The sequence below is a fragment of the Alligator mississippiensis genome, chromosome 5 (assembly GCF_030867095.1).
Source record: "Alligator mississippiensis isolate rAllMis1 chromosome 5, rAllMis1, whole genome shotgun sequence".
Taxonomy (NCBI): Eukaryota; Metazoa; Chordata; order Crocodylia; family Alligatoridae; genus Alligator; species Alligator mississippiensis.
In genome coordinates this window covers 32,946,626-32,963,848 of record NC_081828.1, presented here as the reverse complement: position 1 = coordinate 32,963,848, position 17,223 = coordinate 32,946,626, and the positions used below count along the sequence as shown (strand labels likewise).

The following is a 17,223-nucleotide window of genomic DNA, read 5'->3' as shown; positions in this document are numbered from 1 at the left end:
AGCAGCTCTATGTCATGGACGTTTCTTTTTACAGGGCATTTTATCGGATATAGGAGAATTCACACCAGCAGTATTTTCACATGGAAGCCACAGTCAGAACTGGGATAATCATGAATTTTTGGATATAGATAGAAATGATTCTGTGGATTCTTTGGCATGTCTATCATACTTGGTGTTTGTACAGTATATTGGTATTGATTGCTTTCCAATGATCTTTAGGTAAGAGTTAATTCTCCTCTTAATTATTGTATCATAATTCGTCTGTTAATTATTGTAATTCTACAATAATTTGTATTCAGTAGCTGTTTGGTGATTGCTATAGAGCAGGGGTGTCAAATGTGCAGATCTGGTCCAGAAAACTGTTTTGGCCCATGGGCTTCCATGGAGGCTTGGAATTTGTGGGTGGGGTGATTGGGGGCATAGCCTGGTATTCAAATTGCAGGTATGGAGCCCTTTTGGGGACACATGTCAGTACTAGGGTACAAACAATGACAGCCTTAACTCCCATGTTGCTCACCCTGCCCCTTCCACATCCGAATCTTGCCTGTGAGGCAGGGTGAGTTTGACCAACCGTGCTGGAGAGGGTAATCGTGAGCAGAAGCAAATCCCTGTGTATTAAACACCAGTTATTATTTAAGCCTATGCTTACCTGTATTCTTTTCAGGGCACAGTTACATAATTCGCATGTATACTTTTTTTTTTTAAGCCACTGGACTTGCAGATGCTTATGTTTAATTTTATATATGAGTAGTCCTACAGTAGAAGCTGAGGGGGATTTTTTTGCATTTACAATTAAACACATATGTAAACGTGTTCATGATAGCCATCTTGCCAATAGGGATTGGAATGATAATGACTAGAATACATTTATTTTGAAGTTATTTTTTTTAGCCAAAACATGCTCTCATAGTTTTTTGTAATAGCTATTACTGCTATACATAGAGAAAGCATATTTTTATGTCACTATGTAGGCTGTATGATCCTTGCAATCTTATTTATACAGAACTTTCTGTTTTAGTCCATCCTATCTTCTACAGTGTAACATGTTACATGTTGAAGTCCTATTGAAAAGGTAGGTATTATATTTGGAATTCCAAATAATGTATTTGTTTTGTATTTGTCTGCCTTTATTGGCCCAGTTTCTTTCTGATCTAATTTTGTAATATATAAAATCAGACTTTGAACTCTATTCAAATTGGAAATATGTATTTGAAGCTGAAGCCTAATTTAGCAGGTTTCAGCACAAGATGATTTCCCTTCTCTCCAAAGAGTTATAACATGTCCTAACTGTAGGGCAGTTGTGTGATAGTGCACTTATTTTTTAAGTTTGTTGTACATAATTGCTTTCAAAACTTTTTTTTTGGAAAGTGACACTAAGACCATTTGTAACATTTAAATTTTCTGAATTGGTATATTGAATAATTTTCCTGAACTAATTACATAGTTTAATATGAAGCAAGGTTACCAGCAAAGGCTGTGTCCCATAATAATATGCTGTATTTTGGCCCAGTGAAAATCAGATCTACAAAAGTGTTGTGATCATTTGGCCGTCAATATTTTCAGCCTGCAAAGAATAAATCGTAACTACCATCAGGCAAGCATGATTCACAGGTTACTCCTAGTTAAGATGAAAACTCCACTTGTGCCTTGTTACAACTTGGCATATGCTTTTCATTCTCTTTCCCTCCTCCTGTTAGCAAAAAGCATGCAGAAGACTGAAGATGGCACTTTTCCTAGATTATTTTGTTGTTTTCTTTTATTTAACTTCTTGATACCTGTTTGACTTTGAGCATGTGTATATATATATATATATTGAGAGGAAATATCAGTTCCTGACGTCAAAGGGAGGAATCAAATCTACAACCTTTTAAACTTGGTATCTTTAAATTAGTTGTTTTAAGAAATGATGATGATAGGAAGCAGAAAAGGAACCAGTGACAGGAAAATTCCTTTTAAAAAAGTCTTCTCTATTGTTTTAGCTGATTCTGCAACAGATTATTTTTTAATTTACATTTTTTAAACTGATAATATCTATATTTCTTCCAGGACAGAAGAATCCATATTGGCTAAAGGACTTGTGAGTATTTTTTGTTTTCTGTTTTGTTTGGTTGTATATTTATTCTTTGTAGGAGGGTATATCCTTCATTCCCTGTTTGTAAGAGATTAAGATGATAACATACACCAGGGGTGGCTAACCTGTGGTTTGTCTGCCACAAGTGGCATGGGTAGCTTCTCTGTAAGGCATTCAGTAAATTGGGGTGGGGTCAGGCAGCACAAGGGCAGATAGGCCAGGGAGCAGAAAGCAGAGCAGCAGCTTGGACAGGAAGCATAGGACAGGGAGCAGAAAGCAAGCAGTAGATTGGGTTAGGGGAAAGGGATCAGAGTGGTACTTGGGAAGGTGTAAAGCTAATTTGTGGCATGCCTGCTGAAAAGATTAGCCCCCACTAATATATACCGTTATTTCAATAGTGTCATAAGGTTTGATTGGGTATGCTCCAGTGCTGCAAATCCTCTTGTGTTTGATTAACTTCATACATATGAGAAAAGCTTCAAATTGTTATTTCTACCTGTTTTATGGTACCATCTGGGAACACCAGATGTGCATGCAAGTATAAGTTTGTCATGTGTTTCACATACCTTGGATTAATATATTACACCAGTGTAAAATTGTGTTATCCTTAAAATGTATTTTTTTCACATGTAGGATCTATTTGAAAACTGTTTATTGAGAATGGACAATAATAGTCTTCTGCACCAGTATTTAGAATTCAGGAACTTCATTACAGCATCACAGGTAATAGAATGCAGTATGAACAAATCCTTAAATCATAACACATGCCATGTCTACCTCTTTTCCTGGTTTGAGAGAAATGTCTACATTTGACTAATAAAAGATTATTTTACGTATATTGTAAATTCTGATTGATTTGAAATTGTTCTGTCCCTTGCTATCCAGAATCATTAGCTAGATAGGGAGCCTGCAATGCTTAGTCATCCTAAGAAACATGTTATACTAACATCCTTCTTCCATCATTAGAGAGTGGACTCAGACTCCCTGCCACTACCCCATGGTAGCTTGCTCGGCAGAACAAATTCCAGAACCTAACTCCAGTTGTAGCATGTGACACTTGCTCCATAAAAAAGCTGTGCAGCATGAGGAAGAGGTGAGGGAACAGAAAAGACAAATTAGCATACATCTATCTGCATTTCAATTTTTATATGAAGCATTTTGATGAAGAATTCTGTCTTTAGTAATTTGATATAAATTTGGGTAGGGTTGGAAACAACAAATTGTCAATCTTGTGTCTGAAAACTACTCTCTGTAAATGGAAGCTTTTTAAAAAAACATTTAACAAAGCTAAAGCAAAGTTGAAATGAAAGAGAATGGGAGCTGAAGGCTGGTGCCAGTGCCTGTGCTGGCCCCAGCAATATAGAAACCTGCCTCGGCGAGCAACTCAGAGGTACTTGCTTCTGAGGCCCAACCAGTTGATGTATGGGGACACTACCCCCCTGTTTCAACTGGACTGCTGTAGCAGCCCTGACGTAGAGTGGACCCTGCACCTTCTATCCACTGCAGCAGTCTGGCAGCAGGAGCTGCTGCCTGGCTGTGACCTGCTGCCACCTTCAACAGCGTCCGCACCCTTCGGAAGTTGGATTGGAAAGTTGCTGCTGCTTGATGCTGTTGCATTTAGTTTGTCTGGTTGCTACAGTATTAACACGGACAGCTGATCTTAGACGAGGGTGCTATTGATGAATGCTGCTGATGAAGTTAAGAGATGGGAGCAGAGCACTCTCATTTACATCCTCAACTTGAAAATTTATACCTTTTTAATTTTTTCCCCCTGAACTGAAGAAGCCCATATGAGAAGCTTGGCTGCTGTCATCTTTTCATTGTCTCAGCACTTGGGTGGGATTGCTTGTCAGCATTTTCAGATCATCTGCTACTGCATATGCAGCTGGATTCTAATTCCTCTTGTCCTTGTAGTAGCATTTTTTTTCAAAATTTCTTTAGAATTTAATTCTTATGTTCAATTCATTTTTCTGAGAGATTCCTTTAGTTCTGTCAGGATTTAATAAGAGTTCAGAATCATTTCAAAAGTATACACAAACAGTCTTATTTTCTATATAAAGGTATTTGAGTTTTCAGAATAGAAATTGATGCTCTTAAAATAGTAATTAAAAATTCATTGTTTTTCCAAATTCTTAGATGATTCTCGTCTTTCTGTATTGGGTGTGGAGTTGCTTAAGCATTTCCAGATAATTAATTTCCAAAGTACAGTAGTATTCATTTTAGACTCATTCTTATATTAGTAACTAATTATAGTATAAAATGTCCTTGTTATGTTTGTATATAAAATATCTTGCTATTTATGTAGCAGTGACATTGCCCCCTGTGCCTTACTGCATATCTTAGCACTTGTAAGATCATTTACTTTGTTTGAGACCCCTTCAATACCCCTATATCTAATAGTGTGACTTTAGGATGAAACAGCAGCTTCAGCCTTACACTTCCTTTTTTTTTTTTTTTTGTAAATTTAAGTTCTGTATACACGTTCTTGGATTTTATGACCAGAAGAGGGCTTGAATTTAGTCAGTTCTGCACAGTATGCATTCTCTGGGTACAAACCAAACTTCATGCACTTTTTTTCAACTGCAGGATTTGGTGAAAGTGATGACCCTGTGCCCTATAGAAGATCTGGTATGTAACGATTATCCTGTGGGTTTTGAGTACTGAATTTTTTTACAACTTAATTAAGAACAAATATCTTAATATGAGTCTTTTCCCTTTAGAGAAAGAAGAGCTTAAATGTATTACAGTTGTATATAGACAAGTTTGACACAGAGGGAAAATACACATTATTCAGGTATGCTTCCAGTACATACAAAAGATTTCACAAAAGTCTGCCTTGTTGCATACTAAATGCAGAGTAGTTTAGCATGAAATTATGATGGCTATGTGGTGACTTAGGTTAATTAGAACATACTCATTTCTTGAAAACTGCAGCTGATTTTAGTTTTTTAGTTATGCTAAAAATGAGATTGAAAACAGCCCTCTCATGTACTACTCTGAAGATTAGAGGTGAAATCCAAACCATGTTGAAATCAGTGACAAAACTCCCATTGACATGAATAAAATCAGGATTCCACCTAAATTTGAAATAAGTGTACTGAAGCCTGGTAGATGCTTTCTGTCTCTATTTTATATTGTTCTGTTTTAAAGGTGTTTACTAAAGACAAGTAACCATGCTGGTGTAGAAGGATATGTTATTCAGAATATAAAAAATCAGATTGATTTATCATTAAAGGTGAGTCTGTTGCATATTTACAGAATTAAGAGGTGCCTTTATTTGGTTTCTTTGTGTATAAATGTTTGTTATATGCTGCATGATAATTTTTCTATGGGGTAATTTTTGACCAATGCGGTTGCTTCATTCCAAGCTTCTGTTTTCAGTGATTTACCCTAAAAGTACTTTTGGGGCATTAGTTTCTTATGTTTAGTCTCTTTCTTATGCTTAGTATCAAAAGGATATTGTTTCTGTACTGAAATTTGAATCTCTCTGCAGTTTTTTATCCAAAGGACAGAAAAAATTGTCTTATGGGTAAGGCCTGGACGGGACTCAGGAGTTCTGGGTTCAGTTGCTGACTGTACAGCAGGTTTCTATAGTTGCTATAACCCATTTTTTTTTCAGTGAAAGTGGGTAAATTTAGGTAGTTAACTAGACATGGCTGAATTTTTTGCAGAGTTGGCAGTGAAGTTTGTGCCAGGGCTCAGTATTTGAGATCAAGTCTCTGTTACAGTCCTAAATTTATATTTAGACACAAACTTCTCATAGGTACTCAGATTAGTGACTGGTGTGTTGCAGCCAAACGGGGATGTATAGTCACCCTATTTATAGACAAGAAATTTCTGGGATTGACCTAGTGCTGTGCTGATCTGTACACACAAAATAAGACATACAGGTGTTGGAGGTGCACCAGTATATTGGTCCATAGTGTATTGGCACTGATAAAAGGAAAATGAATATTATCGGCAATCGGCTTTTTTTGGCCATGTGATAATGTCATCGATAAATGCCACATGCATGTGTACAGCTGCAGCATGCATGCAGCCAGGAATGCAGCCCAGCAGCTTGGAGAGCAGCATCCGGATGGTAAGTCTGTGTGGGGGGGAAAGAGGTGTGGAGGTGGGGTGGGGCAGATGAAGGCCCACAGAGTGAGGAAGGGAGTGGGGCTGGGGCAGGTGCTGCCGAGCTGGGTTGGGGCATGGGATGGAGCTACAGTAGGCTCATTTGGGGGGCCATGGGAGGTGGGGAGGAAGGTGGCTTCTGCTGCTGCGCACATCCCCATGGAAAGATTGGGGGCCATGTGCACCTCAGATTTGTGTGCAGGGCAAAGGTGTGCTGCCCTCTGTGGGTTGGGGGCTGAGCTGGCCTCTTTCCAGTGGGGGGGGGGCTGAGCTGGGGCTGTGGTCAGTGTGGGTGGCAGCAGCAGTGGGAGATGGGGCTACAGGATGGGCTACCCCAACCCCACTCCCTCTCTCACCATTGAAGCCTTGATGTGCTCCGCACACCCCTTCCTCCCCCAGAAGCTTACTGGCTGGGTGCTCTTTCCAAGCTTCTGGGCTGCTGCATATCATTTTTCAGATTGGTATTGACCAATGTGGCTGGTTAGTAAGCAGCCATTAGTATTGGCCAAAAAAATCTTTATCATTGCACCCCTAACAGGTGTGATTCCTGGTTCCTTAGTTGTGCTGCAACATGTTTAAACCACATGGTGAAGAGAGTAGCATTTCCCCACACTGGCTTACTAGCATTACGAGACTCAAATCATATGTTGTAAGGTGGGGATGGGAATAGTAGAAATCAGAGGAGAACCTTCTGGTTTTGATAAGAATAGAAAGGACAGCTTGGCAAGGGAAATAAAGTCAGGAAGAGAAACACCTGACTTTGAAAAGATGAACATATTTTGATTGCTTGTGGTAATTTGAGTTCATCTTTTTTAATATCTTGATTTTATTTTCAGACCATGTTCAGTGTAATCATTTTTGTACAAAATGATTGCAGGTTTTGAATTTAATTAACTTTCTTCTGCATTTTTGTATTGCTTCTCAGAGAGGACAAGACAATAAGTGGTTTACTGGACACCAGCTCGTTTCCCTTCTAGATGAGGTGTTCTGTCTTCCTGAAGGTGCTGAAACCGATCTTCTCCAAAGCTCAGATAGGTGAGATAGAATCAGAATTGGAATAAATCAGGAGAGATTTCTTTGGTTTGTTCTGTTTCTATTTAAAAATAAATTGCAACTCCTGTAATTGCATGGAGTACACAACTGCCAGTATCTAGCCTTAATGACTGCCAGTATCTAGACTTAATAATGGAACAAGAAACTGCCATCTTGACTATCTACCAACATAGTTACAACAAACAGGGTGCGTCTACACATCAGTCTATGTTGCTGTATAACCTGCTGCGGTGACGTAGCGATCATGTGAGTCTACATGTGACCAGCAGCTACTTTGCCACAGTGGCGCACTCCCCTGTTTTAGCATTCCACTACGGCAAAGTAGCAGCTAAAACTAACTGTGCACAGCACAATATGGGTTGTTACTGTGCTGTGTTTTAGTACTTCCAAAAGGAAGTACTAGCTCGCGGCACAGTAACGATGTCACCATAGGGTGATGTGTAGACGCGCCCACAGTGTGTTAGATAGGAGTGGTCATTTAAATTAGCTAGTTCTTCTTCTTTCAGTTGTATTCACTATCTATTAAAGTAATTATGATTACATACCTTGAAACTAAGGAAGCTACAGAAAAGTCCCTTGTGGGTTGCATGAGAGAGCTCATGTGCAGATGATATCATTGTCCTATTCTATATCAAGGAGTGAACCTCTCCACAACTGCTTCAGCTCTTTCTCTGACTGTTCTCAAGCCAGTGCAGGGGGAATGTGGGGGAGAACTAGGTTGGTCTATGATACTAAACAGATAAATGGCTATATTTTTGTATTGATTTATATATTTTTTTAAAAAGATGCATGGCTATTAAACAGTTTAAGTTACTGTCTTACTGTAAATGTGGACTCAAAATGATTGTTCATTTCTAATTCATAGGATTATGGCAGCACTAAATCTACTGAGATACTTAGTCATTAAAGATAATGAACATGACAATCAAGTAAGTGATAACTGATTTGAAAAGCCATCTTTTTAACTTTAAAAACAGTAGCTGGAAAAATTAACAAGAAAGTCCTAATATTATTTCTTCAAAAATGTTTTTTCTGTGGTATTCTAATGGGAAATGTTTGTATTAAAAGTGTTATGAGAGCTTTGGTGCATTATTTACTTTATATTAATACTAGTCTAGTACTTTATACATAGTTTAAATGCTTTCTCACTGATTATTATTTTAAGCAAATTTATCCAACTGTTGCTCCATCCAAATTATGGTCTGCTTTCATAACCCAGAGGACATCATATTATAAAGTCTATATCAAGATTCCAAAAAAGTGAATATATTTAATATTTTAATCTAATTTATTTGTAGATAGAAGACCCAGAAGGTTTAAATTCCCCAAAACATAGTAGAGCACTCTAGAATTAATCTCTTCAAAACCTGTAAGAGTTTTTAAGTTGGTTCTGTGTTTTAGGAAACGGTTTGATCATTTGTCTTTAAGCAATATTCTGTACCTTTTGTTCAACATGCAAGAAGAAAATTTGTCTGTGTGGCTGGTTTTCTCCATAAGCATTTTGATAACTCTGCATTTAATAGTTTTTATGTCCAACTATGGGAAAGAAATATTCTGTATTTCCAAACATTTTGCCAGCTGACTTCTCAATACATGTTAACAACTTCACTGAGTTGTTTGCCACTAAGATTCACCTTATTGAGATAACAAAAGGAAAGATATGTCTGTCCCAATTTAGCAGAAATGTTGAACATCTTAAGCAGGAGATGGAAATAAAAAGGTAGCCTCATAAGTCTCCTTAAATTTTCCCCTTTCCTGCTAGTAAAGCAATGTGAAATATCTCCTTTTTACTTTCTCTCTATTCAGCATTGTATTCCATGTTGTGAAATCCCAGTTCCCCATGTTACAATGAAGGTTTACCAACAAAGGAGCTAAAATGTTGGCAAAAAGGATTAGGGAGGAAATTGAACTAAATTTCAATACTATAATTGCTTGTGGTGAATATGTTTTATTGAGCTGTTTTTTACTTTTTTCAGGATAAATTCTCTGCAAGGAAGAAAAAACAGGTGCATTACTTCCCCTATGGGCAGCACAGTTTAGAATGCATATCATTCAGATTTTGCAGATTTATATGTTGCTCTGGCTGTGGGCAGGGTTTTTGCACTTGTGTGTTTTTGACAAATACATGCTGTTTAATCCATTTAATCTTTATTTTTGGAGGTGGGGTGGTTTAACCATTTCACCTTTTTAATAATAATCCAGGGTGTATTTCTGTACTGTTGATAGGAATTTTAAGGGTTTCTTTTACTTTATCGTGTGCTAGATTCTAGCTGTTTACAATTTTATATGAGCAGCAGTAATTTTTAATCAGATTCACTTTAAAGTAGGATTATAGAATGTCATTAATTTTAAACACTTAGCAGAATTTCCTTGTCTTTCTTTTTTATCCCCCCATCTTTTTTTCCTTATCTGAAGCAGTGCATCAGTGGTTGGTAGCATTATTTCAGATCATTGTGGGCCATGTTTATTATTCAACCGTTGTAGTGAATTTTCAATGTAATTTTTATGATCAATCTTTTTTTTGTGTGCAGTCACTCCCATGCAGCTGCACTTAGATGGACAAATGTTCTTAGATAACCAAGACAAGGGAGCAATTTATATTTTAATTTCACAACTGGCTTAACATCAGGGTTGCATTTTCAGCAATAGACCTATAATTTCTTTCAGTGCTGTAGCCTGCATAACTGAGCTACAGTACTGAAGATTGAAGAGCTCTTGTGATTTTACATATTTGATTTTCTGACTGCACTCCAGTACTGAGAGGCTATTTATCCCAATAATAAATGCAAGTTATATTGGCTCTCTGTTTCCTAAGTCACTGAACACTAATGTTCCCCTAATTCATACAGTTTTATAGCTTTCTATTAGCCACCAGTATCATCTCATCTCCTTGATATTTGTTTCAGTGTTTTTATTAGAAAGGGTTTTAAAGAGAAAAAAATGGGAAAAAAAATTTTGCTTTTCATTTTAAAGTAATTGATCTAAACATTCTCTAACTAGTATGGGTGACATCATGGTCTAGCAGATATGACAGCTGCCTGATAATCAGAAGATTTGTTCTTTTCCAGTTTTACCTTTTGATTTGCTTTGCAATATTGTACGCATTATCTGTGTCATTTTCTTTGTATTCAAAATGTAGAATATAATTCTTACCCACTTCTCTAAATACTTTGAGATCTCTTGTAAGTAATATATAAGCTTAGAATTATTATTAGCTTAGATAGAGTGAAGAATAAATATAAACTTAAATTCAAATAGTTGTAGTGACCAACACTGACAAGGCAGTAACTAAATTAAGTAGTATAAATAGCTATCAACTGATGCACTTTAGCTTAATAATTATGTAATTAAACATGATTAAAAGTGGCTACATCCTCTTCTCATATTTCTGGAACAATTCCTGTTTAAGTATCTGTAAAAGTTCTGCTCCATTGAGGGGTAAGTTTCATAATGCATAGCTTTGTAAGAAAAGAGAGAATCCCTGTTTTATTGCAATTATGCTGCTGTATATAGATTCCTTCATTAGATGTAAATAGTGCTGTCTAGTGTCTGGCATAAACAATGTCCAAACAATGTCCCTGTGTTCGGTATGAGAAGAACACAGAATAATCTGTCTTGAATTTTTCTCTAAATTGCTAGCTCTACCAGTTTTTCTTGACTTTTCTTTCTACTCTCAGCTTGGACTGTAGTTGAGGGGAAGTGCTTGTTTCCCTGTAAGTTCAGATGTTTCAATGTCTAATCTTCCAGCTGTTCCACTAAATATTAAGAATGATATATCTTATGTCTGTGATGTTAGAGATGGATACCCAAAAGGGGGAAAGTGCAGGAAAGAGCAAAAGTGCATAAAGACTTAATGATGTGGGATTAATTTACTATTTCAGATTTGTAATGTAGGTCTTAGAAAAATTGTTTGCAATGATAAAAAGAACCTATGCCAAATGACATGAAAAAGTACTACTACTTCTTTCCTCACTTGTCCTGTCTAAACCGGGTCGCTTTTGCGGATCCTGGCTGTCCTCTGGCTTCGGTCATTATAAATCTTCTTCCAACTCTTCCCCTCTCATGTCCCTCTCCACTATCTCTGTCTATCTCATCTTCAGTCTTCCTCTTCCCTTTCTCCCTAGCAGTGCCATTCTGGTAACTTCTTTTCCCATTATTCTTCTGGACTTCTTTGAACATGTCCATGCCGTGACAGTCTTCCCTCTAATACTTTTTTAGATGCCTCCACTACCTTGGGGCTCGCATTGGATGGGTAGAATTGCTCATCCATGGCGGAGTTAAGTTGCATGAAAATGTACATTGAGATATATTCTAGAAACTAAATCTGAATATAAACACCTTCAGATACAAAGTTAAAACTAATTTACTACTGGTCAGACCTGAGGAAGGGCACTTTGTAACCAAAAGCTTATCTTTTCTCTCCCAACTATACAGTTGGTGCAATAGAAGATAAGACCAAAAAAACTCTTGCTTTTGCTTATTTCTGAACCATTATGGCTACAACAAAACTTCACCATACTATAAGCTAAAATTCACACCTTCAGCTGACACTTTAATTTTCTTTGTTTTTTTAATTCCATTTATGTAGAAAACCAACATTGGAGAAAGGGTCATTGGTGACTTTACAACTCCCTAGTTTCATATGCGATTAAAGGGTCATGAACTTTTAATTAATAGGATTAGAGTACTCCTGTAGCATGATGGTGCAGGAGTATATGAGGCGCAAGTATTGGTGACCTTTAAGAAATGCTGTTTTGTTTCTTGGTTCATTTGGCATTAGCAGTTTCATCAAAATCTGCATGGTAAAAGATTTTTGCCCATGAACAGTATTTAAGATGAAGCTGAGTTTGCAAGGGTGGGAACTGGAAACTTTGTTCTATAGTTTCTAGCTCTCATGCATCACCAGTGTTTTGCGGACCAAATTGAGCTTCCAGTTATCACCTATTGATTTCAAACTATTATCCGCTATAGAATTTGTGGCAATATACGTATTGGTGAAGTCAGATTTTTATTCTCACAATTAAAAATGAGTTAAACCAGTATTGCTGAGATAATCTGGCTGGGAAACCCGGCCTACAGAAATGAATGGCGACATGGGGCTGAACTATAATTTGCATGACATTCTGATTTGGTATTGCCACTGCAGTATGTTTTGGTTTGGGGAGTTCATTTTTGATGAAAGGTTAAGCTTCCATGGATAGCAGACATTTATAAACAGCAACAAAAACAAGAATAAAAACACATAATTTAGGTAAAAAAAAAATTTTCTTTTTAAAATTGACAGATTTTCACTGTTTCTTCAATGACTTTAAAATCCAATTAGCTAAACCTACAGGTCATTTTCCCCCCTCTGTATTCTTGCAAATATTTCATGGATTAGATAGTCCAAAAAGTGATTTCTGGCATATGTATCATTAGGACTAAATCCTGCATACTATATTTTACCTGAAAAGAAAAAACAAATACAGTAAAAGCCGCGTTATCTGGCACCTTAGAAACTGGCATTCTCCATTAACTGGCATGCCAGTTTATGCAGCGAAACCGAAAGTGCCCACCCTGGCACTTCCGGTTTTGCCGAGCCCCACAACCTGGGGCAAAGAAGTCTGTGCCGCCGAGCCCCCATGGCCCAGGGCAAATTAGCCTACGCGGGACCCTCCTCCCTATCCCCCGGCACATTGACACCATGGAGGAGCGAGAGCGTACTGGATGCAGTGGGAGGGGCAGTGGCCCGAACAGGCAAAGGATGCCTATTTGGGCCTCTCAGGTAACTGGCATATTTGTTTATCTGGCACCTCCCATTCCCCATGGGTGCCAGATAACAGAGCTTTTACTGTACCAGCTTTAAAGTCTGTGGAACTAGCTAAAGCTGTGCTAGTTCTTCACCATATTTATCTGCTTGTATGTTGCATCCTCGCCTCTTACCCTTCAGCATTTTTGTGTCAGATTGCAAGCTCCTGGACATAAGGATTGTCTATATTCTGCGTTTATACTGGATCCAAAACAGTGGGGGTCAAATCCCTATGATCAAGTATTTTATTGCAACTGCAGTAAAACAGTATCACAGATGTAGCTCATAGTAGATTTTGGCCCTGCACTGGCTACTTAGCTAACAATTCTGTATTTGACCAGATTAGAGTACTGCAGAGTTCTATAAGACATGTTAGTTCTGCAATGCTAAGAATAAAAGGAATAAAAAAAAAAGTACCTGAAAGTGATCCACTTTGTTATGTACACAGGAAGCCAGATCCATTTGAAAGCAAATTGAGAATTCAAACCTTTGGGACAGGTAACATCTCCAGTAATTTTTCTATAAATAGGGTGACCACACATCCCAGTTTGGCTGCGACACATCAGGATTCCATAGCCCGGTCCTGGCCAGTTTGTCAAGTGTTCTGGGCCAGAGTCTGGCGAGGTGGAATGACACGGTGCGCCAGGCAGAGGGTTGGGTAGGCACTGCTTCTCCTGTGTGGGAACAAGGATTTGTTGTGGGTGGCACCTGCTCCCACCCACTTGCCTTGCTCCTACACAGGAGCAGCAGAGCCTGCCCAGCCACCTGCCTACCAGACTCAGGTCTGGGACTTTTGACCTACCAGCCAGAACAGGGCTACAGAATCCTAGTGTGTCCTGGTCAAACCGGGACATATGGTCAACCTATCTATAAAGCACTTTGTGCCAGATGCAATATACATAGTTCATTGTATATTCTGGGAGTGTGATACTTGCCACAGAATCTAAGCTTTCATTTATATCTTAATGGGGTGCTAGTTGTGAAACATGGTTATTTTAACTATCAACTTTAACTATTCACTGCTGATTATTTTAGCAGAAGCCTAGAGTGGTTGTACTTATCCATTGTTGGAACTATGCCCAGAGATGCTAGAATAGAAAAATAGACATTATTCTGTCTCAGCTCTCTCACATGCCAGATTGCTTCCAGCCTTTTCTGAAAGAGGGTTTAAAATAAAATACTCATTTGCCCAGTGCTGTAACCCTTAGTTTACATAGCCAAAGTTCAACCTGCCTCTTACCAGTTGTTTAAAACTTCAGCATTCTGATAATTTTGATAGTGCTGTTAGTATTAATACAGACTTGCAGAACTAAAACAAGTAATAATGGTCATCAAAAGCTATCATTTTAAGTTATTTACATCTTGTAACAGTATTTCCAGTCTGCTGTGGACTTCAACACTTATTTGTTTAGGTTTGGGTACATTTTCATTTAAAGCAGAATATATCATACTTTGAAGAAAGATATATACTTAGGGCTGTGCAAAGCTTTGGTAGCCGATTTGATGCAGAGGAGATTTGGCCTGATTCAGGGACTGAATCTCCAAATCCAAATTGAATCGCGAGACCAGTTAAGAGCTCTGAATCTATTCGGATGCTTTGAATCAATTCAGAAAAAGATTTGGTGATTTGGCCATAGACTAAATAGGCAGCTAACAAGTCTGTTGGGGTTTGGGGAGTGGAAAGGGAAGGGGCATGGTGGGGGAGGGAGGGATTGGGGCTGGGACAAGCTGCCCAGCCAGGGCGAAAGTCGTGGGACTTGGGGTTGGGGGTGCAGGATGTGGGCGCAGCAGTGATGTTTTAAAGACCAGTTTTGAGATAACTTCAGCTCCAGTTTAAGGAAAGTAAATGCTGCTGTAAATAACCAGAGGAAGTCAGGAAAATTCAGCAACATATAGGTCACTATAACTACATGAGTCTAAATCTTTTCTCCTCCTGAAAAGGAGATTTTGTTATAAAAACTACTCAAGAAAGAAGTTGTGCTCTGAGGTTTCGTATCTCATTGCTGCAGTAAAAACTGATTTGCAATATTTTTTCTTTTCTGATTTGAATAGACTGGTGTATGGACTATACTCACCAAGGTTACACAGAATTTCTTAAAGCCATTGCACACAGGACTTAATATGTCAAAAGCACATTATGAAGCAGAAATAAAGAACAAGAAAGAAAACAGACGAGGTTTGTTGTCTCCATTACTATCAATTACGTTCTTTACTTTTGGATGTTATAAGTAAGTGCACAAATACTAAGTAGGTTGTATGTAAAATATATTGATTTAAAATGGCAACACACCAATCCAGTAGGTACTCTGTTATTAGCAGGGATCCTGGTTTTCTCTGTTTAAAAACCCCAAATTCTATAATAACCCCCCCCTCCAAATTCTCTGATTTAAAAACCTAAAAATCCACATCTTTCCGCAATCAAAATGAAATGCCACTATATATATACAGTTCTAAATATGGAAGCCTACTAGTGCCTCAATCACTATAATAAAATAAATTCTAAATACCTATATGTTTTGGCATTTTATTTTTATTTTTATTTTTTTGATCATGGAAAATCAGAACTCAGCTTGCCCATGGTCCCCCTCACTCCCAACCACAGCTCCCCCCTCTCTGCTCAACCCTTATGGCTTCCCTCCATTCCCGACCTGCAGCCTCATCTTTGCTCGTCTCCTTCACTGTCATCCCTTCCAGTGCTTCTCACTCCCAAACCACAGCCCCTCACCCCTCCAGCCCTGCTGGTGCCCTTCACTTGCAACTTGCAGCCCCCCTGTTACCAGTGGGGCCCTTCATTTCTGGCCCACAGTCCTCTGTCCCCCCCAAGTCCTGCCAGATGGGGCCCTCAGCTGCCAGAGCTATGGGACCCAGCAGCTGCATCCTGCCTGCTCTGTGAGTGCCAGTCGCAGCCAGCCAGCAGCACCCAAGCCTTCTGCATGTGGGAAGCAGCAGCAGCAGCTGTAGATGAAGTAGAGCACAGAGACCCTGTCCCCCCTGTGGGTGGCACAGCCAGAGTGGAGCCCATGGCAGGTGGGGGAGGATACAGGCTGCCTGCTGTGGGGCTACCTGCCCTGCTGCTCTCCCTTGGGTCCTTCATGGCCTAGTGGGCAGGACCGAGTGCAGGAGGGTGGAGTGGTACAGCAAGACTTGGTGCCGTTGCTGCTATTGGGAGCAGTGCACCACAATGGCGAAATGCCCCCTGCCCACCTGGCAGCAGTGGGAGTGGCTATGGCTGCCTGGGGTTGTGTCCCCTCACTACTGCTGGGTGGGCAGGGGGCACCTCGCCATGGCGTCATGGCCTGCTGCCAAACCTGCCTCACTGCCTCCCTCATTGTGACTGCTGCCACCACCTCAATCTGCGTCTCCCCCAACCATAGACTTGCCTGCAGGCAGCTCGACTACTACCTGGCTGTATTGCTGGCCACATGCATGTGCACAAACATGCACATGGTGTCACCTGCATCCTGCTCCTCGCAGCCCTTGCAGGCTGGAACCCTGCCAGCCTGCAAGGGGAAACCATGGTTTCCTGCATTTTTCTTCTTAAAAGAGAAAGTCTGTGTTTTTCTGCAGTAAACAGAAAACCTGGATCCCTGGTTATTAGTAACTAACTACTTCAAAATAATATAAAGTTCAGAAGCTAAATGTGGGGTTTGTTTATATTAGATTTATTGAATCCAATAGGGAACATTTACTCATAAAAGTAGCCATTATTTGGATTTGCTTCTCTCCAAACACACGCATAATACTTATTAAAAGTAATAGGAAATGTGTGTCATTCAAAGAGTAGATCTGTTTCAGCAGGAATTTGTCATATGGAAAACATTCAAAACTTTCTCTGCATTGCAACTTTTGACATGGGCTGCCTTCACAACTAATATATGCATCTTGCCCTCTAGCACAGGGACAGGCAAAATCCAGCTCAGGCTGGATCCAGTCAGGAGTAAAGAGTGTGCAGGTTACAGATGGTGGCTCTGCCTTGGCTCCGGAACAAGCTGACCCCATCGCAAGATCTCAGCGGCTCCAGAGCAGCTCTCTGCCATGCACTGTAGCTGCATCTGTGACTGTGGCTGGTCTCCATGGCAACCCCAGCCTTGAGCTTTCCTGCGCAGCTGCGGTGGGGATCTCCATGGAGACCAGCCTCAGCCATGAGAGTGGGGGCTGCTGCTGGGAAATGGAGTCCGGCTGCTGGCCAGATCGG

General features: G+C 39.5%; 1 protein-coding gene across 6 annotated transcripts in view; it reads left to right on the top strand.

Moving 5' to 3' along the window:
* The window catches only part of GLMN (glomulin, FKBP associated protein), a 44,493-nt gene that overhangs the window by 14,353 nt on the left and 12,917 nt on the right, over positions 1 to 17,223 (top strand). For 5 of the 6 annotated variants that reach the window (XM_019479089.2, XM_019479091.2, XM_014599738.3 and 2 more), the window contains 10 exons: positions 35 to 219; positions 1,019 to 1,072; positions 2,047 to 2,077; positions 2,705 to 2,794; positions 4,658 to 4,699; positions 4,792 to 4,865; positions 5,222 to 5,306; positions 7,113 to 7,222; positions 8,106 to 8,169; positions 15,081 to 15,204. In XM_019479089.2, coding sequence (XP_019334634.1) covers positions 35 to 219; positions 1,019 to 1,072; positions 2,047 to 2,077; positions 2,705 to 2,794; positions 4,658 to 4,699; positions 4,792 to 4,865; positions 5,222 to 5,306; positions 7,113 to 7,222; positions 8,106 to 8,169; positions 15,081 to 15,204 — 859 coding nt within the window. Of the gene's footprint in view, positions 1 to 34; positions 220 to 1,018; positions 1,073 to 2,046; positions 2,078 to 2,704; positions 2,795 to 4,657; positions 4,700 to 4,791; positions 4,866 to 5,221; positions 5,307 to 7,112; positions 7,223 to 8,105; positions 8,170 to 9,216; positions 14,703 to 15,080; positions 15,205 to 17,223 lie in introns of those variants that run through there. The other variant, XM_019479092.2, reaches the window with a different exon arrangement.